Source organism: Mus caroli, unplaced genomic scaffold (assembly GCF_978045245.1).
Source record: "Mus caroli unplaced genomic scaffold, Mus_caroli_1 scaffold_10, whole genome shotgun sequence".
Taxonomy (NCBI): domain Eukaryota; kingdom Metazoa; phylum Chordata; class Mammalia; order Rodentia; family Muridae; genus Mus; species Mus caroli.
The window spans coordinates 48849684-48874363 of NW_028227265.1; the positions used below are offsets into that span (position 1 = coordinate 48849684).

Sequence of the window (24680 nt, forward strand, 5' to 3'; positions counted from 1 at the left end):
TGTCCTGTACCTGAAGGATTTAGGTTCAAGTGGAATAGAGAGGAAGATGGATTCAGAACTTTGTGATTCCTGTCTGTCTCTCGTGGCATTCTCAACAGTTGAAAAGCAAGAAAATGCAGCCTTTGTCTTCCTATGTCCTGGGCATTTGCTTGGCGTATATATGGGCTTTGTGTGCTCCATCTGCACTGATTTCAGCTCTTCCTTCAGGAAAGCTGGTAGGACTCATTCAGGTTAACACTACATCGGTGCAAGGTGTGGTCGCAGATCAGTAAGGCTGATTTCCTTTAAAACCCGCTGAACTGATTGGTCTAGTATACTTCAGTTGAAGGTGATACAACGGTTAATTAAGTAAGCAGTTTTGTACTTTGATTAGAATATTGTTGTATGCCTTTTCTCACTTGACTGCTGTACAGTAAATTGGGTTCCCTCCCCCTTCCTTTATTAACTGAGTGTCTGGAAATATTAAATTGAGTCTTGATCAGAGTCTTGTCTTGACTCCATTGTTTCTTCCGCCCCGTCTAGTTACCTCTCTTTCAGCCTGAACTGCCATTTTCAGTTAAACCGTTCGTGTTGTAGACCGCGGGCGGGCCGCAACAAGTGTTGAGAAGTGGAATTCCTACTGATGCAGAAGGAGTCTTATGCGCCCTTAAATATGGGAAGAAATTTAGAATTGCCTCTGGAGAGTGGTTGCTTAGGAACGAAGAAATTGAACCACCCATCATTTAAGGCCAGAAACTCTATCCTGTACTTGTGTCTTACCTTAGGCATCATTTTTCTGTGTTTCGTTCTGTTCAAGCCTCTTATATAGCTGTGGCTGTCTGTCTTGGAAACCCATGTCACAGTCCTCAGGGGTGGAGTCTCCAGATGGGCTGTGTCTGCCGGCCGGCCAGCCAGCAGCCCTGTCTGTCATCCTGTCTGTCAGGAACTGAGTGTGTATTAGTGAGGAACTCTAATATAAAAGGAGCTGCTGGTTTCAACAGGCAGCTGTGGTTGAGGATGAGGTCATGGGCAAACCATGCACCCCCTTCTCCACAGAACACAGAAGGATCCCAACAGATAATATGCGTCTGGAAGAGCCACACCACCTTGCCTGATGCCATGCCTGGCTCCATTCACTTTGCCTGCACTTTGCTATGGAAAGCAAACCCGAGAGCCCACTATGCAAATGTTATTTTAATTATTCATGTTTAGGACATGTGAAAAACAAACACAGAAGGGCCATATCTAGATGCTAGCATGCCAGTGACTTGTTATCTTATCTGTAGAGAAATCCACATAGTATCTAGATACAATCTAAAGATGAGGGGTTTTCCTTACAAGGTAATGATCACTGTCCAAAGGTGCGAGAGTAAGTGGCTTGCCCAAGGTGTAGACGTGTTAAGTCTCTGGGTCAAAGTGCTTACCACAGTCACCTCCCTTTTCTTGGGTGGTGGATCTGTAGAAGATGTAAGCTCCCCCTGGCTTTATGTCTCGTTTTCTGCCACTGTCCTGTTTGTTTTTCAGATTCGTTGTGTTGTTGTTGTTTTGTTTTGTTTTTGTTTTTTTCCAGTGCAAGCCTATTGTAAGCGGTCCCTGTTTATGGGCAGTCCACTAGGGGGCAGACATGTCCTCATTCACTATGTCCCAGACACTTGGGGCAAGTCTTCCTACATAGTTATGCTTCATATAATGGTTTCCAGTTTGCTTTTCCTGTATTTGAGGTATATGCCTATCTAAAAGTTCAGTGGTAATGCCTCAGTTCGTTGACAGTTCTCTTGTTTTTCTGTTCTATGCATCACCCTAAAGATCATTTATTTATTGGTGACTGTCTTCATGCTTAGCACTCTTCTGTGCCTAGGGATATTATATTCTCTCCTTCACACTCCATTTTGTTGGGTTATTGTGTGTTGGGCTGAATAAAATTAATCTGAGAGTAGACTGGGCTGTGAGTGAGGACCAGAACCTGAGTCACACACAGTAGGTACAGTGGCCTGGAGGCCATCTGCTGAGAGGACCAAGCTATGAGGGGGCGAAAAGGGGAATTCATGATAAGGACAGTGCTGTGGACTTTTTAGCTCTGGTTATTCTTTACAAACTGCTAGAAGAACGGGCCTTGCTGAGACAGGGGGGTTGGAGGTTCAACTCCAGCCTACACTGCTTAGTAGAACCCAGTCTCCAAAGACTGAGGGCTGGGGGTATGGCTCAGTGTGGGGGACCCACCTAGCATCTGTGAAGCTCTGTCTCTAGTAGCTCAGTGTAGGTGACCCTCCTAGCATCACAAAGCTCCGTCTGCAGCTGAAAACTCCAGCAGTTAGGTACTTGAAAGCATGTGTGTGTGTGCATGAATAAAAACCAGATCAGAATATGGAAAATGTTATTTATTGTAATATTATCTATATTCACCTCATAACATCAGTTTTACTATTAATTTATTCAAAGTAAGCTTGATAAAGAAAACAATACTCCCTGCAGAACAGTAACTCAGAATGTGATCCCAAAACACTGGGCAACTTTCAGAAATGAAAATTACACCACAGTAATTTAAGAGTTGCAGATATTTGCAGTTTATCAGTTGGAAGTATACAGCTGAGCTGTGACAAAAGATCCTCTCTCTCTCTCTCTCTCTCTCTCTCTCTCTCTCTCTCACATACACACATACATACACACACACACAAATGCTAAATTTTTAAGGTTTCTTGAAATGACAGAGGGATACAGTATAAGTCGACAGTGTCTGAGCGGGTATCTCGCAGTAGCTCGCTGATGAAATGCTGAGTTGGCTCTGCCTTAGCCAGGCTCCCTTTGAGATCCCGCTGAGAACAGTGTTGGGCTTTTATTGGAAATACTTTCCCTGATTCACCTGAGAACACCCTGCTCCGCAGGAACAGAACTAGAAGCTTGGTGTGGTGGCGCACGCCTTTAATCCCAGCACTTAGGAGGCAGAGGCAAGCAGATTTCTGAGTTGGAGGCCAGCCTGGTCTACATAGGGAATTCCAGGCCAACCAGGGCTATGTAGTGAGACCCTGTGTAGAAAAACAAAAGGAAACAAACAAAATTACAGGATTCGAGTTCAAATTGCTGTCTTTCACATGTGTCAGATGGTGTGTGGGGACTTGCACGTGTCCGTTCTCTGTGGTTTATCTGTGTGTCTCTCTGAAGCTTCTGTGCGGGGAACGAAGACAGGGCAGGAGGCAGGGAGCACTGGGTTAGAGAGTGGAAAACTACAAGCAGGACACCCCACAGAGGTCAGGTCCTCCATCAAGTACTGGGCCCGAGATTTGTGTAATGTTAGTTAAAGGGAGGCAAAGTGGCATTCTTCCTCTTTGCTGTCCCCTTCCCTTGTCCCCAGTCCACTCCTCCTTCATTCTAGTTAAACATCGATGATATATTTAAAGTAAAACAGCAAAATGTGAGAATCTGTGGTGTCCTGTGGGATGTCTGGAGACATGTCACAAACCCAAAGCCAGCCGCTGCAGTCTGAACTCAGGGGCTATATTTAGATGACTGTGTGGATCCTGTATTTTTTCAATGCTGTAAACATGTTGATGTGGTTATTTTTAGCCTTCACAGACCTTAGTGAACTTCTGAGTTGGCCAGCAGACAGAGGCAGTTGTGGCTGTTGCCTGCACCTCAAATACTCCACTCTGTCAATGGCTCTGATTGTCTCTCAGGGTTTCCAGTGCATTCAGAGCTTGTCAGTGTTCAGGCTGGCTAGCATTAACTGCCCAGTGTGGTTGTGTGTAGGTGACTCTACTACAGTCTGGTGGGCTTCATTTTGTTTTGATGTGTGACTCTGGCCATAGTTTTGATTCCAGTTGAAGATACATCAAGTGCTGCCACCGGTTCTCTCATTACACCGGCCATGCCCTGACCCTCCAACATTGATGACAGATCCTTGCTGTTGTCATTACCTTCAGTCTGTTGTACTCTGTTCCTGCTGGGCAAAGGTTATGAGGCGGTAGTATGGAAAAGCGGGCAATGGAAAGCTGACAGGAAATGGGAGGGCAGGGCTCAGTTTGGTCCGCAGCGTAGATTGGACCAGCTAGTATGAAAAGAAGTAATTAAGCAGCCAACAGCTTTTCTTGATGACCAAATCGTGCTGTCTCTGTTGCTTGCATGATGGAACATTTTCCTCGAAGGGCCATGACTGGATCCCTGACATCGCTTAGTCACTTGAGCTGGGCCTTCCAAGTTTGCTTTAGAGAATTCACTTCCTTCTTTGTGAAGAGGCTGCTGTTCTGAGTTCTGCTTTGTACCTGGTGGCTGGCTTTGGTTGGATAAGGTCAATTACTTTGTATGTTGCAGGAAGCAGTACCTGAGCGGGTGACTCAAGAGAGCATGATTTATCTCTTTGGAACTATTTTCCCCAAGGAAACTCATAACTGCCTCATACCTTTTGCCTCATACCTTAAACTAAGTTGTACATTCAGAAGAGAGTGGTATTGAGCGTCATCCAGATTTAGTTCATATTGATACCATTATGGCAATTTGTTTTGAAATGTGTTTTCAGTGATTCATATGAAAGTGATGTTTTTGAACTGTGTCCCAATTTTTAAAATTATTTGGTTTTGTTTGTTTGTTTGTTTGTTTGTTTCTATGGGTATGTTTGTGTGCCCAGTGCATGCATGCCCACCACATGTGCAGGACCCCTCAGAGTTTAGAAGATGGCTTTCCCCTGGAGCTGGAGTTACAGACGATTATTGTTTGTTTGTTTGTTTGTTTCTATGGGTATGTTTGTGTGCCCAGTGCATGCATGCCCACCACATGTGCAGGACCCCTCAGAGTTTAGAAGATGGCTTTCCCCTGGAGCTGGAGTTACAGACGATTATGAGCTACCATCTGGGTGCTAAGAATTGACCCCAGGTCCTCTGCTAGAATGGTGTGTGCCCTTGACTGACGACTCACGTCCCTGGCAGCCATGACCTCTGGTTCTTACTGTAGCCTGTACACATTGTAAACACGCCAGAAAACAAAACAAAACACTTGACAGGAAGCATGCTTTTTGTATTTTGCTGAAAACTCAGAAACAAACTAATACACATTTTACCACAGAAATATATATTTTGGATTTGATAGGTGAACAAGAAATGGAATTGAGAAATCCAAGGGTTTTAGCAAAAGATAGGGGTTTTTCAAATGTCTTTATTATGTGTAATTATGTCTATGTGAGTTTTTATGTGGAGGCTTTTGCACGTGTGTGCAGGTCCCTGTGGAGGCTGGGGGAGAATGTTGTGATGTGAGGTCTGAAGCAGGAATTACATGTGAGCGGTCTGACCTGGGTGCTTGAGAACTCAGCTCTGCTCCTCTGGAAGATCAATACTCACTCGTGACTCCTCAACATCTTTCCAGCCAGAAGTTGAAATTAAAACAAAACAAAACAAAAAGAATCAAGATTGCTGTTAATGTTTTGATGAGCTTTTTGTTGTTGTTGTTGTTTATTTGGGGCTTGGTTTAGTTTTGAGACAGGGTCCTGTATAGCCCACGCTGGTCTTAGGTTTACTCTGTAGCTTTGTATGAACTTTTCTGGTGGGGGGAAGGGTCTATTCACCCCAGAAAGGTACCAACCATGAACTGAAGATGTGGCCTCCCAAGTCTAACAGGGTGAACCAGTGTGCTTAATTAGGGTTACTTAAAGGCGTGCAGACACTTTGCAAGCAGCCAAGTGATTATACCACTGAAGAAAACGTCTCTTTCTTTCCAGCAGTGTTAGCTGTCAGTCAATCTTTGATGATGATTGGGTCCTCATGAGCCCTTGCCTTCCTCTGTGGCTCCGTGTTATAGGCTCAGGCCTGTGTAGAAGCCTATAGACAGTCACAGCTGCCAAGAATTATAGTGGGTAATGGCCACGCCACAGCTAGGAGACAGCCTTGTAAGCATAGAGTTTGACCTTGAATGAGATGCTTCTGTTTGCGTTTCCCAAATGCTGAGATCTCATGCGTGAGCCAACATCCCAGGTGCTGGGTTCGTTCTTTCTAGGCAACCACCCTGACAACTAAGTTACAGCCCAGCCCAGGACAGACAGGCGTTGGGATATATTGCTACTGGTCAGCAACTCATTATGTAAACGGGGCTGACCTTGAATTCAGAGATCTGTCTGCCTCTGTTTCCAATTCTATTAGCATTAAGTGTATGTGCCACCACATCAGCACTATTTTTTAAAAATACCAGTTTATATAGACAAGTCCATTGTTTTCCCAATAGCAGTGGCAGTAACACAGGTGGCATGCGTTTGTGGTGCATAGTAGGCACCCCAGCTTACAGTCGAGCATAGTTTAAACCGCGATCATTGTAGGTCTCATCCTTTGGAGCCAGGCTTTGTAGCAAGATGCTGTCTTGCACATGAGTTACAGAATTGTCATTTCAAGCTGTAATGTCCACATGACAGCTGCAGGCCACAGCAGCCAAATCTAAGTGAAGTCAGAAAACCAGCTCTCTGTTTGTGACAGTCACTAATGTTCTGGCTTTGTCGCTCAGTGCCTCCTCTGGCCTGTTTGGGACTCATGATGATGCTTGTACCCTTTGGCTCTGTTCAGCCAGATTGCTTGGGTCTCTACCTGGGCATTCAATCCACCTCTGCCTTTGAGGCCGTTTCGACTTTGTTGTGGTCGTTGGTGGTCTTTGGTGGTCATCGTTAGAATCCCTCACCTCCTCCACACTTGGCTAGCCTGCTTCCATCCAGGTTGAGCATGTATATAAACTCTGATACTTCAGAAGTTCACTGGACAGTTGGGAGCCAGGAGCCTGGAGCCAGGCATTGGTCTGCAGTTTTTTCCAGTGTCTTCGTCTGTTTGTATTACTAAGCTAAAGTTAGCACAAATGGGACAAGGCTAGAAAATGGTGCGCCTGGTTTGAAAACAGGAAGTTTTAGGCTTCTGTGTGTGTGGAACAGACGGCTGTAATGATAGAGCTGGAGCGTGGAAATTCCCACGAAGCCTGCTTTTTCCTGATTTTGCTTGAGGAGAGAAGGTGATACTGCTTCCTGGAAAACAACTGAGCACACGTTTTAAAGCACACGGCTCGCTTTTGTCCTTGTTCGTGGATAATTTGTTTTTGTCCATTTCATTTACACTTGGAGCAGTATTTTGGAAATGTAGTAGTTTTAATGGAGAAAGCAAATCCCTAGGCACGTACTTGATGTTTTCAGACATTTAGACATCTGAGTGTATGCCCTTTAACTGGCATAGCCTTTGAAGACAATGAGAGCATTATGGATGTTGGATGGGGGAGGGGAGCGATGGGGCTTGTCTATTTTAAGTGTCCCCAGCTTTGCTGGCTTGTTTGTTTTTAACCCCTGTATCCAGTCTTCAAAACCAAGTCTCTGTCTAAGCCATTTCCTGACTACGCTGCTTCCAGATGTATCCTGGAATTCTATATCTGACAGAGACATTAAATTCATTCACTAATTGCAGAGGAACAAAATGGCATTTCCAGGCGGAGGCAACACAAACTTCTCACTTTATGTACACCATGCCTAGATATTTTTTTTAAAAATGTATTTTCTTTTTCAAAGCCTTTTTAGACATAAACTCAAAATATATAACATTTTCCATTATAAAGGCAATAAACGGAAGATCTATGGGGAAAAAAATAAAAGGCCTGTATACCTTGTCTGAAGATCTAATCCCTGTTACAGACTCGTCATGGTTAGCATTGGGTTTTACATGCTTTCAGATCTTTTCTCTAAACTTGTTGACATGCACACAAACATAATTATTTCAGACAAATGGAGCCATGCCTTCTATACAGCTCTGAAACTTTGGGTTTTATCGTTCTGTAGTTGAGACAAGGTCTCAGCAGTCTAGGCTGGCCTATAATTCATTTGATAACAACCCTATCTAACTGAATTCCTGCAGTCCTCCTGCCTCAGCTTCTCAGGTAATGGGATCACAGATAGACAAGAACCATGTGCCCCCTCCCCCTGTTTTCATTTAACAGTTATCTTGCAGGCATTATCATATATATTTTCCATATTTTTAAAATGGTTTGCATAGTACACGTATTGCATAATTTAACCATTTTCCTGTCCTTGAAGTTAGACTAATTCCTGTCATTAAAAAAATCCAGTGTTCAGGTTGGAGAGATGGCTCAGTGGTTAAGAGCACTGACTGCTCTTCCAGAGGTCCTGAGTTCAACTCCCAGCAACCACATGGTGGCTTACAACCATCTGTAATGGTATCTGATGTCCTCTTCTGGTATGTCTGAAGACAGCTACAGTATACTCATATACATAAAATAAATAAATAAATCTTTTTTAAAAAATCCAAAAAAAAAAAAAGCCGGGCGTGGTGGCGCACGCCTTTAATCCCAGTACTAGGGAGGCAGAGGCAGGCGGATTTCTGAGTTCGAGGCCAGCCTGGTCTACAAAGTGAGTTCCAGGACAGCCAAGGCTACACAGAGAAACCCTGTCTCGAAAAACCAAAAAAAAAAAAAAAAAAAAAAAAAATCCAGTGTTCTTAGTCAGACATGGATACACACTAATCATAGGACTCAGCAGGTAGAGGCTGGCAGGATTACACAAAGAAACACTCTTGAAAAACAAATAAACAAAGATAATTCAGTGTTCTCACTAGCCTTGGTGGCCAATGCTGCAGTCCTATCACTTGGGAGGCAGATAGTATTAGAGGCCAGCCTGAGCTACATGAAACTGCCTCAAAAGGCTAACCCAAACAACAAAAACCCTATCATCTTCATGACAGTTCACAGACTTCTGAGATGATATGTAAAGTTTGCATTGAATCCATCAGAGAACTCTCAGTTCATTGTTTTTCCCTACAGAATATCAGGTGTGTAGTACCTTTTAGTAAACTTCAAAACAAAACAAGCCTCCCTGCACTCTGTCCTCAACACCTCCTCAGGGTGCAGACTGATGAGAGATCTGTCGCCATTTGCATCTTGTCCCCTGAAACTTTGTTAGGCTCTGGCAACCAGTGAGGGTCCCAGAGAATTCTCCCTAGCTTCTGTAAGCAAGTGGAGCCATGGACAGGTTCTGTAGTTGCTGTCTACCAAGACACAGAGGAGCAGGAAACAGCAAGTGCCTTTACAAGGATGGGATTTGGGAGCTTGCTTTATTTTGTTTTGTTTGTTGTTCGTTTGTTTTGAGACAGGGTTTCTCTATGTTCCCTTGACTGTTCTGGAACTTCCTCTATCGACCAGACTAGTCTCCAGTTCACAGAGATCCACCTGTCTCTGCCCCCGCCCCCGGGGCTGCCACCTCAGGGCTGAGTTGGGGGCTTAAGTGAAGGTCTTGACCTGGAATTTGAAGGAAGTTGCTCATTGGATGAGGAATGAAGTGTGAGAGTGTGGAGGGGATGCTCAGGAGGCGACCTGGTTTAGAAGATGCAGGGTCATGTGCCATGCGTCCTGGGACAGACACTCGGACTGCACTGACTTCCTATCTCTGATTTCTTTCCCAGAGATCTTCTAATCAAGTTCCCTGGCTCTCTGTGGTGATTTTGATGGGCAGAAAACACTAGATTGTCTATATCAAGGCTTTCAAGACCTTAGTAATTTGTTAATTGTTGTTGCTGATCCAAAATAATTAAAAAGAAAAGGAAAGGAAAGGTCAAGTCAGACCCCTCGTGCTTCAAGTTGGAGAAGCAGCTCAGAGGCGTTTGGACCCAGTGCAGAGTTTGGAGGTCAGCTACCCCACGTACACCAAGCACAGCACATGTATACACCATGATGCAGTCGCTGCTCTGAAGGAATCACTTCCCTCCTGTAAAACAGAATCCTCTGGTTATTTGTAACCACAGAAGACTCCAAGTGTATGGCAGAGACAGTGGTTTTCATTAAAGCTGAATATAGCATCACTTGGGGTAATTGGGCACGTTCTATAAACTTGCTAATTGCATATAGCAAGTGATGGTGAGGGGCTAGTCCAGGTGGGAATTCTTATGACAGGGCTCCATCTGTCCTTTGTGACAGTGTGTTCCAGACTGTTACCCTAGTAGCTGAGAAGCCTGTTTTCAGATCTTGCCAAAGTGTGATAGGCCTGCCTTGAGCTTAGCATAGCCTAATTTGCTTAAGTGTAGATGTGCTTATACGGAATTCTTTTCAACTGAAGTTCATAGACGCCTCCCAAGTGTGTAGAGGTTGAAAGCAAGTTAGTTGAAAATTTATGGAGCGCTATCTTCTGACAGTTCTTGAGTAGGCCAGGCAGGTTATGCTCGGACCAGTGTCCCTGTGATGTGTAGGTCATATGAGAATGTCCATATTGTCCTAACTTCAATGGGTTTACCTGCCTCTTCATCAACGGCTGATACGAGCTCCCTTGGGAGCAGGGGGGTGGGAGCGGAGGAAAGGTACAGAGACAAGGCTTCCCCAAACCCCCAAGTAATTTGGATTAAGAGTACCAAACAGCGTGTGACTGGGAAGGACGTGAGGATGGAGGGTCCCAAGCTAGCTTGGGGCAAGCTAGTTAGGGGATGGTTCAGAGAGGAGGACTGAGCTGAGTTCGGGGTGGCTGATGTGCTCAGGAATAGCATCTGTTATAGGGCCAAAGGCAGAAAAGGAGACACACCCAAGAGGACGGCAGGCCTTTGAGGAGATACAGGTTGGATTATTATGAATTTGAGCTCTCTCCCATGTAGACAGCAGACAGATAACCAGGAAGCAGAGGGAACCGATATCAGAGGATGGCACATCTAAAGATTCACTAAAGTTGGTACTACATTGATTATTGGGCTTGAAACTCGAGTCATTGTTGTATGTAAGACCTGATGGCCACACCATAAGTTGTTATGTAATTTTTCTCAGCTAACCTTATAGATACTGTTTCATTATCATGGAGGTCTAATAGTTAAAATGGTTTTTCATAAGATTTTTATTTAAAGCTGATTTGAGCATTTGCTTTTGAAGGTTTCAAGAAAACTCATCTGCTTTGACTGTTACTCAAGCAAGACTGGGAGGCAGTGTACAGCTGTCTCTGGGGCTCCCAAGACAGCAGGGTAAAAATAGGACAAACTTTAAGAATCCCAGATATTCTCAGATAACAAAGACTGGTTTATTGGGGCCTTTTTGTGCTTGGACAAAACAGAGAAGCCTTTGTGCTGTGATTAGCAAGGGTGCTGATGACAGATCTCCTGTCAAGCATCAGGCTTTATTCTATGACTAAATGGTGCTTTGTCCCGCCATCCAGAGAACCTTTGTATGTGCCTTGTTAAAGTGTGAGTTTATGTAATTGCTTTTGTTTTTCCCGTTTCATTGGTGCCAGATTCAATGAGAGTGACTCATTTTGTGACCGAGACAAACATTCACATTTAGACCATGTTAAAAATAAACAAACAAGAGGCAGGTGCTGCCTGCCTCGGTTCTGCGTCTCCGTGCTGAGGTTTCCTGTCTCAAGAGTTCAGGTCTCAGGTAGTGGCTACTACTCAGCTCCCGTGGCCACTGGTCCACTGTGCCCCAGGGCAGTTTCTAAAGGCCTTTTGGATGTTGGTGACAGGAAGGTCCAAATGAGGAAATCTGGTTAGATGGGAAGTAGAAAGCGATGCTTACAGTGTCTCAAAGGCACACAGGAAGCCGACAGTCCCAGTCTCTTCTGACTCTGTAGTTTTCCCACCACACAGCAGTGGTTTGGAGTAGTTAGTTTACATGTGTTTTTCACACATATGCCTCATTCAGGGGCTCTTTTTCTCACAGAGAAGACGTTTGGAAAGCACTGATCAAATTTTAATGAGACCATGGAGTGCATTTAATAGTACCCAAACTGTACAACTTTATTTCCTTTGGGAACTCTGGAGGTGGCCCAGGAAGGAAAGGCCTATAAGGTTGGGAAAGAAAACAATGGGTTTTTGAAAAGAGAACATACGAAGAGCTTGGCCTCCCCAAGACAGACGTGATAGTTAATGAAAATGTAAGGGAGGACGGGTAGAAAGTTCGCTTAAAGGATTGTAGGCAGAGTGGAAGAAATGTTCGCTGGAGAAAGTACTTAGCAGTCAAGTGTCGGGCCTTGAGTTAGATTCCCCAGAACACATACAAAAGAGCTGGGCATGGAGGGGTGTGCTTACAAACCCAGTCCTGGAAATGTTAGCAGAGGAAGATCACTGGGCTCACAGACCGGACAGCCTACCCTCCTTAGAAAGCGCCAGACCAGTGAGAGACCAAACTAAAAAGCAAAACAAGATCAAGGTTGAGCATGTATGTGTGCGTGGGTGTGCGCACTCACACACACACACACACACACACCTATAATGGTTAGGTGAACTGGGCATACCCAGCAGTGTGCCCAGTTCGGTATGGGGCTGATGACCCTCCACAGCACAGCAGCCTTGGTGGCCCTTGATGACATGCAGTCTAGAAATTGCCACCTGTACTACTGAGCCCGAGCCACTGGGGAATGGATGAATTATGTTCAATGAATTATGTAGTAAGGCATTTCAGAAAGTTTTAAAAGTCATTTCTGTATTTAAAGACAGAATCTCTTCAATCTGGGGGTGGGGGGCACTAACCAGAGAAAGGCTCCTCTGATGGCCTTGCATAAATAATACTGTTTTCTGACTTTCTGCTTCTCCACTGCTGTATCAGGCTTAATATTTATGGATGCCTTTATAGGTCTCAGGGTAGAGTCTTATGTGTGCTACCACACCTTGAAAAAGGTGATACATTTTCTACAATGGCTGTTGTTCATTTGAGTTAGATGAATGGACTTTTGTCATGCAGTATCATGTGTATCTATAACCTTGTGACTTGCCAGTACGTGGAACATCCACCGAGCTCCATGCCTTTCTTCTTGGCCACCTTCGTTACTTCCTTTGAACAGGACTAGGTAGGACAGAGGGTGCTGGAGCGTCCGTTGCCACCCCAGACCCTTTGGCACATCCCTAACACCGCCATCCAAATCTACATATAAAATGCAGTTAGTGTGGAGGCTAAACCCAAAGTATGTGCTAGAGAAATGGCAAGTCTGTGGTGCTCGGCAGCTCTGGGGCACTGCCATGTTGCCTCTGCTGGCTTTAAACAGTAGGTGTTTTCTGATGAGCACACAACTACCTATGGGTGCTGATGAAGACACAGGAGGTCTTGAGTTAGGGTCGGCTTAGGCTTGCAGCACAAGCATGAAGCTCACTCTTGGTCTGATGAGACCATAGAAGACCAAACTCCTATTGGATGATGGACGGACTCTGAAAACACTGTAAACCCAAGCTGACTCTATCCCCACTCGTTACTGAAGGACAAGCACTTTGTATAAGTACAGTTTTCTAAACCAAATCATTGATGCAATTTAGTGTGGCTCTAGGTGACATGAACTGTGGCCACGCATGATGCCCCCGAGAGCTGCAGAAACTCGTATCTCTGTCCTCCCGGCTCATAGGGCACCTTCTTTGCATCACCTCATCTCTGGCGTTCATTCTGGATCGTCAGTGCGTCTTAGAAAGTGACCAAGACTTACTGCCTCTTAATATTTAGCTGTCTATGCCAGAAAAAAAAAACGTTCAAAGAGCAGTGATGCTTTTGGGGGATCCAGGGCCATATTTGGCGGTATAAAAGGTGACTAGACTGTCAGCCACCTAGACCTGCTTTACCTAATGAATATAGGGTTTAGGAAAGGTGGCTGTAAGCAGTGTTACAGCCTCCTCTAAAACATTCTTTTTAGTTTTAGGTATTTAAGTTTATGTGTTACATGTTTTGCCAGCATGTATGTATATGCATCATATATATATACATACACTGGTGCCCTTGGAGGCAACAAGAGCGGTTGGATCACCTGGAACTGGAGTTACGGGTGGTTGTGAGTTATCATGTGGGTGCTGGGACCTGAACCTGGGTCCTCTGTAAGAGCAGCCAGTATTGTTAACTACTGAGTTTACCTTTAGGATAACTCACTCCCTGGCCCTCTTTAGGAATGGTATTAAAGATCTAGATGAAGGAACTATTAAGTATACATCCAAATTGCATGCATGTGTGTGTGTGTGTAGGCACATGCTAGGAAGAGACGCATGACAATTCAAGAATACAGATCTCTGTGGTTTCACAACAGCAGACTGGCCATTAGAATGATAGCTCATTGCTAGCATCTCAGGGAAGCAACCAGGAAAACATCCAAGCCCGTTTCTCCCTCCCCCATCGTGTCACTCCTGAGAAAACAGAATTCTACGTTTTAACGTCTGTCAGTCTTATGAAGAAGCACCATAAGTGTATTCTTTTGTACCTAGGGGTGGGGGACAATGTGTATGGGTGCGTGCGTGCATGCGTGTGCACGCACACACGCTCATGGAGGCTCAAAGAGGACATCAGGTGACCTGCTCTGTCTTATCCCTTTAATACAAGGTGTCTCACTGAACACAGAGCTACACTGGTGGCCAGAAAGCCTCAGCAGCCCTTCTTGTCTCTGCTCTGTGTGGCGGGAGATAGAGAAGCACATATAGCCATGTTCATCTTTTTATGTGGGTGGTGGGGACCGGACGGAGCTCAAGTCCTCGTGCTCTCATGGCAGCCTCTTCCCTACTGAGCCACCCCTCCAGCCCTTCTTTGACAACTGCAACTTACAATTTTTCACTAATTTTCAGTAGCCAGTTAAGTGCTAATACATTCACATTGTTATATACTTTGACCCCTTCTCTAGAACTTTATTTATCCTTTTCCACCCCAGCCCCACAACTTGTCCACAATCTGTCTCTGGATTTAACTACTGTAAATGATTCATATAACAAGATGGCAGTGTCTGCCCTTTGTGGATGGTTTGTCTTAGCATATCTGTCCTTGTCCTTTGGCTGATACCGTTTCCCCAACATTACTCATTAAAATGATTTTATATTTGGTTCCATTTGCTGTGTCATAAGAGAACTGAGACAAGATACTACCACTTTTTTTTTTTCAGACAGTACGTTCATAACGTTAGCTTAACAACTGTGCTCCACCACAGAATGTTTTGACCTGACAGCCAGTGGGTGTTTCGCTTGTTTCTAGGCGTGGAAGAGAAGGTGGTTTGTGTTGCGCAGTGGCCGTTTGACTGGAGACCCGGATGTCCTGGAGTATTACAAAAATGATCATGCCAAGAAGCCTATCCGGATTATTGATTTAAATTTATGTCAGCAAGTTGATGCTGGGTTGACATTCAACAAAAAGGAGTTTGAGAACAGCTATATCTTTGATATCAACACCATCGACCGGATTTTCTACTTGGTGGCGGATAGTGAGGAAGACATGAACAAGTGGGTCCGTTGTATCTGTGACATCTGTGGCTTCAATCCCACAGAAGAAGGTACGTCCAAGGTTTTGTTTTGTGTATTATATGTGTGTGGGTATTTTGCCTGTGTGTCTGTCTATGCAGCACATGCATTGCAGTGTCTGTGAAGACCAGAGGCGGGGGGTGAATCCCCTGGGACTGAAGTTACAGATGTTCTGAGCGGTCATGTGGGAGCTGGGAATTGAACCAGGGTCCTAGTCCTTTTCAGCACTAATCCATCTCTCCAGACCCAGAGTTTAAGGTTTTGTAATTCAGTTAGTGCAATCATTTTTCCCTTTTGGGGGAGGGGGGCGTGGGAGGTTGTAGATCTAGAAATGTTACAAAATTGTTATTTCAGTTATATGCATCAATATTTTTCTTTTACAATCAGAATCTGACATTTAGAGCAGGCACTGAATGCTTCAGGCGGTGTGGAGAGAAATGCTACAGGTTTTGAGAGACTTAACTGATATGGACCAGTCTAAATAACTGTCTTCGTGAAGAATTTGGGGAGGGGAGTGGCTTGTGTGTGTCACAATGTGAGTGTGGGGTTCTGTCTGGGTGGCAGGTGCTTTGCCTGCGCCATAGGCTGTGACATACACAGGCTGTGCTCTCACTACTCCCACAGCCCATCCCTCCCCAACTTGAAAGCGGCAGGAACATTTTTAATAGCAGAACTCCAAAGTCCTTGAAAATGGGTGACCAATATATTTGGGTACTTTGTGTTTTCATAATCAAGTATGAAGGGTAGAAGACAGTGAGCTAATTTATAAACCATTATTCAGATATGGAACTGTGGTTTATGAGCTAGATACCAGAACATTGCTAATCACAAACCCTTTGTATTTGGTCCCTAAACAACCAAATCCCTCGTAATTTCAATCTCCCCATACTTCCTACAGCTTATAAACTATATCAAAGTAACCATATCTAAGAACTATATGTAAGTAATGGCTTTAAAATCAGCCATTCTTCATGCATTTGCAGTGCGGATATCTCCAGCAGGATAGTTTTAACTTCTGTCTCCAGTCATGAATTTTGCCTGTTTTAAATCCTGTAAAAAAAAAAAAAAAGCATTTGCAGTGCGTACCTTCACTGTATCTCAAGACAGATGTGGACTCTAAACAGCAGAGCAGAGCTTTGTAGCAGTAATCCTCACCATTCCATGTGCTAGAGTGAAAACTGGGATGTTTGTGCACTATGTGGGTGCAGTACCGGAAGTGGTCAGAAGAGGGCATCAGATCCGTGGACCTGGTTTACAGACAGGATTTTTGTTGGTTTTTTTAATGTGTGAGGGTATTTTGCCTGCATGTATTAGTGTGTGTCACATGTATGCCTGGTGCCTGAGGAGGCCAGAATAGGATGCTGGGATCCCTAGGACTAGAGTTACAGATAGTTGTGAGCTAGGTTTTCTGGAAGAACAACCAGTTCTCTTGACCACTGGGCCATCTCTCCAGCCCCTCTATCAGCAATTTTCTATGCTCTTGTCTCCAACCATCCCGAAAAAGCAATGGCTTCCTTGGCCTTAGTTAGGTCTGTCCCTCAGGCCTGTGCTCTCCCTTTCCAAGACTGAATATGCACTGTTCTTGTTTCAACAGTTGGCTGTTACCTTGTGACACTTTTTTTTACTGTTTGAGTTTCAAGCCAGATGTGGGAAGAAATAGACTCGGCTTGGACAGCACTGTCTGAGAAAATCAGTCTCCCGGTCCCTCTGAGAATAACTAATTTTCCCTCAAAACAAAGGGAAAGGGGAAAATTCTGACCTGTGTTTTGATTCCAGGAACCTCTCAAAATATCATTACCATGTTATTTCCGCTGCCCCAGGTGACCACTGCTATTATTGAATACTCGGAACGCTGGCAGGCCCTCCTGTTTTTAAATTCTAGTTCACTGAACTGTGTGCGGTTCCTGCTAAGGTTTTTCTTTAGTGGATTTGGGGGTAGAAACTGGGGCTCTTTTGTTTTTCTTGGAAATGTGCAGATTGACTTTTTATTTTGGTTTGGGCTCACCAAGGTGGAAGCTGTTAAATTTGCTAAACAAGCACTAGGAAGCCCAGCCAGGGCTGCAGGAAGCTCACTGACATCTAGCAAAACCTCTGGGCTAAGTTTAGGGTATGAGCTTAAACTGCTTTTCTCAGAGTGTCCAGATCATAGTAGTTTAAATATAAAAAGCAATTCTCGATTTGAGGTTCTTGCCTTTAGTAAGATAAACTGATACTTAAGGAAAAAATATAGAGACTGAGAACATCTCAGCAGTGTGTTTGTCTAGCGTGTACAAAGCTCTGCATTTGATCCCTCAGAACAGCATAGATGTGACAGAATGGTATATGCCTGTAAATGTCAGCACCTAAGAGGTGGAGGCAGGAGGATCAGAAGTTCAAGGTCTTACAAACATAGAAGACCGTTTCTCAGAGGTGGAAAGAAAGTGTAGGGGGTTGGGTGGGTAGGAGGATATCATCTTTTCTATAAAACAGTAGTCACCAAGGCCTTCTAAATTTCCTTTTACTGAGTCTGGAAACATTAAGATCACTGGCTGCTCTTCCAGAGGACCCCGGGTTCAATTCCCAGCCATCACATAACAACTTAAAACTGTCTGTAACTCCAGTTCTGGGGACTCAGTACCTTCTTCTGACTGCTGCAGGCACCAGGCAGGTACACAGACATACATACAGACAAGGAAAAAGACAAAACAGAAGCCAAATAAACAAACAGAAACCCACCCTTCACATAAACTAATAAATAAAATTTACTTTAAGATTTTTTTTTTAAATGAGATAGGATTCAAACAGAGGTTCTCTTGCCGCTGCCTCCTGGGTGCTGGAACTTAAACTGTGCGGCACCACGCCCAACTCTTTTTACGTTTTTATTAAGACAACCATTATTACTATTGTGTAGGCATAGATGACCAGTGCATTGCTTAGAGGTTTTCTATGTCTACATTTGTACATGGATATACGTGAGTGTGCTTTAAAGGCCAAGCTCAGATCAAGAATTTCAGGATTCACATTCCAGCAAAGAATCCTTTTCCTAGAGAAATCCTAGAGAAATTTCCTAGAGTAGATTTGGGATAATTTTGTTTTGTTTCATTTTAAGATGTATGTATGCATGCATGCATGTATGTATGTATATGAGCACACTGTCTCGCTCTCTTCTTGCACACCAGAAGAAGGCATCAGATCCCATTACAGATGATTGTGAGCCACCAGGTTGCTGGGAATTGAACTCAGGAGCAGTCAGTACTCTTAACAACTGAGCCATCTCTCCAGCAGGATAGTTTTAACTTCTGTCTCCAGTCATGAATTTTACCTGTTTTAAATCCTGTAAAAAAAAAAAAAAAAAAAAAAGAACCATGGAGTCTGGCTTACCTCCTCCATAAAAGTCACCATGTTGAAGTGGTTTTTTTTCCCCATACAGCACTCCCTCACTCCTATTACTCTCATGCAATATGGGTCTATTTGAATATTGGTAAATGGACATTTTAGTTGTTCTACAAAGGTGTGACCATTCTTACGTGTCTTTTTACAACAAACAAACAAACAAATAAAAAAGGTCCTTTTTTAGTGTGGTGTGGTGTGGTGTGGTGTGGTGTGGTGTGGTGTGGTGTGGTGTGGTGTGTGTGGGGGGGGTATACAAAGGTGCTAGGGAGGCCTTGAATCTAGGATTCCTGCTAGGTAGTTGGAAGCTGCCTAGTGTGGATGTCAGGAATTGAACTCAGCTCCTCCCAAGAGCTGTCCCTCCAGTCTGTTATGACTTTGGATAGACATTAGCTCTTAGTTCTTTTGGATTCATGCCGTTGAGTATAACTGCCACATCATAGCGTGTATGCATTTTAGCATTTGTAAAACATAAATGTCTTCAAAGCCATTGTACCAGCTGCTGTCCTAACAGTGTATGGCAAATATAGTTAGCCCATATTGTCAGTGACATTTGCTATCAGTCAGTGGTTCATCTTGGCTTTCCCAGTAGCTGTGTACTGGCAAGTTCACAGAAAAAAAAAGCAGTTCAACTAGAAAGATTATCTCTTCTGTTTGGCTTTCTTGCAAAATTTTAGTTGCAATTCAGTGGGCCCCCTATGGTAGGGTCCAAGCTCATAGAACCCCAGGATTTCCATGCCATGGAGCTCTGGATAAAAACAGTGCTGTTTGTCAGCATCCTCGAAGGATTAGAAAGGTTTTTGAAATGTGTGAGGGACAGAAGCTTGGAAAACTGAGACGTTTGTACTTGAAACCCAGTAAACAAGTTGGGAAGTGCAGGCATTCAGGGTCTTGCCTGGCTGATTAACAGTGGAGGTGGCAGCAGGGTGCCTCACTGACAGCAGCTACTACTGCAGTGACTATTTAGTGTCCATTCATTAGACTGATTGACCTTTTAAATTTCATATATGTATGGAGAGAGACAGACAGACAGACAGACAAGAGAGCGCACGCAGGAGAGTGTGGGGGTCCTAGGATACCCTGCAGAAGTTATTTCTCTCCTTCCACCATGTAGCTCCTGGGGACTGATCTAAGATAGCCAAGCTGGCAACAAATATCTTTACCCGCTGAGCCATCTCATTGGCTCATTAAAGGTTTCTTATCATAAGTTATTTATGATAGGTTTGACATGATGTTTCCATTCACGTACGTAATGTATTTTGAATATATTCATCAGCACACAAGACACCTCTTTTCTGTTGCCCCCTATTCTTGTGGATCCCTTATATATACCTTTGTATATCACACGAAGCATGACACACCTAAGTAGGAGAATCCAATACTAGGGCGAGGGTTCCTGGGAGCCAGTTCACTTGCGGATGTGCACATAATCTCCCCCTGCACTGAAGGCTTGCCTGCTGGAAGGCCTCACATTAGCTTATTAGCTTTCTAAGTAAGTTTCAATTAGGAGTTTGCTCCAGTGGCTTATTAGGCCTTTAATGGATGCTAATTATACTCTTGGTGCATTCCGAGTTAAGAATTGGGAAATGATTTTACATGTGTAAGCAAACCTTGAGCCAATGTTTGTTTCTTAGAAGAAACTTAGAGAGAGCAGTAAGTCAGAAATCAAAACAAGACTGAGACCAGAATGATCTATACCACTGGGCTTGTCTCCCAAACTAGGCTGAAGTCCCGCGCCTCTAAGGCCAAGCAGAAGTCTACCTTGGGCCAGTATTGACTCTCGCAGAAATCTTAAATTTGAGATGATTTAGACACAATTCAACAAATTTTTAAATTTACGTGATCCATGTGTGCGAGCGTTCGTGCTTGTGTTCATGTGTACCACGGGGCAGGTCAGAACGGTATATACTTCTCTCCACCATGTGGTTCCGGGGAATGAACTCAGGTCACTGGGGCTGTGGCGTGTACCCTTACCTGCGGAGCCATCTCACTAGCTCTGCACCATCCAATGTTTATATTCACATACTCAGTACCAGGTAGATAGTCAGCTCAAGACAGAATGCTGAAGATGGTGCATTATCCGGACTGACACGGTGGCATGATCTCTGTACTCTTAAAGCTACTGCCTGCCACTGTCACTTGGGTGTTTGGGGGTACCTACCGCTGATGTCTCCACCTTTATGAACTTCCTTGGGGTTGTGGTGGAGTTTTTACTTCAGCTCTTGCCTCTTGAAGACATAGGTGAGTCCTGACATGCTGTTAAGCACAGCATTTTTTTTTTTTTTTTGAAACAGGCCTTTCTGAGTCCCAGGCCTGTTTTCAGGAGATTCCACTGTCTTTCTCACTCATGGGTAGGAAATCTGAAAGGTCAGAGATGAAGCTGGCCCGTCTGTGTAGAACAAGATCGGGGCGTGCAAGTCTCTGCCAGGATAATTTTCTTTTTCCCGTGAGAGTTCCTCAATTTATTATTTTATGGCTGTCAGATGTAACAAAAGAAACAAATTAAAAAACAAAACCCTACAAAACAAAACCTGCCACTAAAGGAAAGTGCATCTATGCAAACCATCATCACTGGACGTGTCAGAAGGAGGTCCTGGGCGTGCTACAGTTCACGGACCTTCACTGAGGGGGGGAACTGTGCATTTGCAGCGTTTGGTTTTCTTTCCAACTGAGCGCTGAGCTTGGTTGGCCATACCATGCCTGTAGCTGGAGAGCTAACAGAAAGCAGGGGCCACACAGTGGGGAGAGAGCTTGGAGATGTAGTAGCCGCTTCCCCATGTCCCTGCTAGTGCTGGCTGGGGCTCTTGAGCTCATCTTTGAATAGTAAATATTTTTTTCATGGTTCTCTTAAGGCCAGAAGGATATAGTCTGAATCATTATTTAATCTGCAGCATTTGAAATCCTCTGATGCAAAATCCCTGTATTAGCAACTGGATCTCGAGTTGAACGCGTTGTGGGGGCAGCTTACCTCACTTTATAATCAACCTCTCCTAGACACAGCAACAGAAGCTTAAGAGGACCCACTGAAATTCGGACAGGATGTAGTAGGAGTGATCCCAACTGTATTTTCTGCTTCTGTCTTCCTCCTGGCAAAGGGTGTTAGATCATATTAGATAAATCAATTTTTAATAGCCATTTCATGAAAATCCATAAATTAAAAGTTAGAACTCCTCTTGGTTTAACCAGATCAAATTCTCTAAACCAAGGAGATTCACAGACCTCATTAGCATAGAGCAGGACTCCAAGAGATTCTCAAGCAACCAGTCCAAGGCTAAACATGTAGGCGTCGAGAATTTTCAGGTGCCTCCTGCTCTTTAAAACCCTCTTCTAGTCTGACAAAGTGAGCCTGGATGTGCTGCCCAGTAGTTGAAATGTCTCCCTGCCCGTCCCCCAACCTTAGCTACACGTAAGAGAGAGAGTTATGAACACAGCTTCCTGATCATCACTGAGACCCGTGGGCAGCACGATACTGTTCTCCTCAGACATCACAATTAAGATATGCCCTGGACACTCCTGTCTGAGAGGAAGCATTGTAAACTTGGCCGTTGTGAACGTATGAATGAGGTAAACACACAAAACCATCAGAAGTGTGCAAATTGCTCTAGGAATCCAGAGGAGGGTCAGTTAGAAGGCCAAATGGCTGCTGTTCAGTCAGAGTTGATGGACCATCCACCCCATCATACCTTTTAGCGTGTTTTACATATTTTATTGTTTAAGATCTGCGGTTCACCAGCCTTCTCTGTTCACTCTTACGACCTTATATTTCTAACCAGAATAACAGATCGTAGTCTATCAGGGCCGTTAAAATTATACTCTGTCGTGTCAGGAACTACAGAGGGGTTTTATTTCTAGCTGTACAACTTATTTTCTAGCTGTACGCTTCTGCACAGTTTCTCTGTTTTCCTTCATCTTTGGAACATGCTCAAGGGATTTGTGAGATTTTTTTTCTCTCTCCATGACCATCTCTTCCTGAAAACTCTGCAAATGGACAGGTGTAGTTAGAAGCTCAGGGAAGGGTCTGATGCTAAAGATGAGCACTGGATTCCCCTTCGCTCGGAATTAGAGAGATTTTTCCCAATAACCCAGTAGGCACAACCTGAAGAGCAAGCAGATCCAGGAACTCTTAGCAGCATTGTGGCCATCAAGTCTGTCAGTGTGTGTCTCCTTGCAAGGTTGGCATAACCTAGGAAATCGTTCCTCATCATGGGGGGGATCCAAAACAACAAAAACACTGTCTCTTAGGACTGGAGAGATGGCATAGTGGTTCAGAGTACTAGCTGTTCTTGCAGAAGACCCAGGCTCCACTCCCAGCCCCTACATAGTAACTCATGACCATGGTAACTCCAGTTCCAGGGGACTCTAATGCCCCCTTCTGGCCTACAAGAGCACCAAGTACACATATAGTGAGCAGACTTCTGTGCAGGCGAAGTACCTATGCACATTAAATTACATTACAGTAACAATGGTGCCTACTAAGATCGTAGGACATTCTTATTTTAATTTAAGTAGTTTCAAAACTAAGTATTTTTCAGGGTTACATTAGTGTGGCCTCGCTGGGTGTAGATCTGGGTCTGGGTGTTTGCACATGAGTGTGTATGCTTGTGGAGGCTGGAGGTTGGGATCAGGTGTGATTCTCTATCTCTGTCCATGTGAGTCAAAGTCACTCATTGTATTTGGGGCTTGTCAAGAGGGTTAGAGTAGGTGGCCAGTGAGCTTTCGGGGTCTGCTTGGGTTTCATGTAAGTTTGGGGATCTTAGCTCGAGTCTTCCTGCTTCTGTGACAGGCGCTTTATCTCCTCAGGCCCAATCTTGATTTCTCTCAGGCCACTGGACTAAAGGAAAGGCTGTCCTTCTTCAGATGTCTTTGGCAAGAGTTAATTAACTAACATATAACTACTGCGATTTAGGTAATATTTCTTTCTTAGTTCAAAGCTCTCATCCCGTTCTTTTGCCCAGATTGGCCTTGAACTGCTAAGGTGCTATTCAGTCTTCAGAATAGCTGGCATAGCAGGTGAATACCGCTGCCCATGGCCTCAGGTAGTGTTTGTTTCAGCTAACACTGCCATCATTGATTCTGGTTATGTGCATTAAAACAATCTATCTCCAGACTTTCAAAGTAGCTTAGTCTAAGAACAATAGAATCTTCAACTGTGATAGACTAAAACTTAACTTGATTACAGATCCTGTGAAGCCGCTGACCGGCTCCTCACAAGCACCTGTCGATTCACCTTTCGCTATAAGTACAGCACCAACCTCCAGTCAGATGGAAGCTTCTTCAATCGCGCTACCTCCTCCTTACCAGGTCATCAGCCTTCCGCCACACCCAGACACCCTCGGCCTCCAGGAAGATCCACAAGACTACCTCTTGCTGATCAACTGTCAAAGCAAGAAGCCGGAACCTAACAGGTACATGGTACATGCTAGCGCGTGTGCGCACACTCGCACTTGTGTGTGTGTGTGTGTGTGTGTGTGTGTGTGTGTGATTCAGATTTGTGTCGCAGGTTTATAGTCCTTTGTTAATGATTTCCGTTATGTGGGAGGTATTTTGTTGTTGGCACTTTCTCCCATCATGGCTGATCATAGTTGTGCCTACAGGGCTGACTTGGAAAGAGCCTCGAAGTCTTTGTTAGGGACTCACAGTGTTACTTGCTTGACAGATGTCACTGATTTGTAAATGGTGACCTTGCTCCATTTCTTATGTGATTGTAAACCAGCCAAGGGTCATCTTTTGTTTCTGAAGAAGGAGAGGAGTACCTACTACTAGAAGATTTTGAAAGCAAAGCGATTCCATTGCAGTGAGTGTGCTGTAGTTATGTGTGAGAAACTAATCATACAGGTAAAATCCCATTATGGCAAATCCTAGAGGCTAGGCGGACCAGGAGGCAATGACATTTCATGAAATCAAATCGACTGCTACAAACTGTGAACCTTTCAAAGGTTCCTTGGCTTCCTCCCCAGCCATGGAGCAGTGCTGACTCCAAGTTGTGACTTACAGCTTTTAAAATAGAGATATGTGGAGTGTATGCCTGACCCAGAGGGTCCAAAGAGCCTTTTCCAGATGCTTGGTAGAGGGTCATCATCACACAGACACACAGACACACACACACACATTCCTGTGCTAAGCTTGAAGATATTTTAACTTGGCCATCTTTGGCATTTGGTA

General features: G+C 44.3%; 1 protein-coding gene across 6 annotated transcripts in view; it reads left to right on the forward strand.

Annotated features, from left to right (window-relative positions):
- The window catches only part of Gab1 (GRB2 associated binding protein 1), a 116333-nt gene that overhangs the window by 64589 nt on the left and 27064 nt on the right, over window positions 1–24680 (forward strand). For 4 of the 6 annotated variants that reach the window (XM_029480335.2, XM_029480337.2, XM_085843793.1 and 1 more), the window contains exons 2-4: window positions 14887–15181; window positions 23698–23923; window positions 24232–24312. In XM_029480335.2, coding sequence (XP_029336195.1) covers window positions 14887–15181; window positions 23698–23923; window positions 24232–24312 — 602 coding nt within the window. The remainder of the gene's footprint in view (window positions 1–14886; window positions 15182–23697; window positions 23924–24231; window positions 24313–24680) is intronic. The other 2 variants (XM_029480336.2, XM_021170114.3) reach the window with 1 other exon arrangement.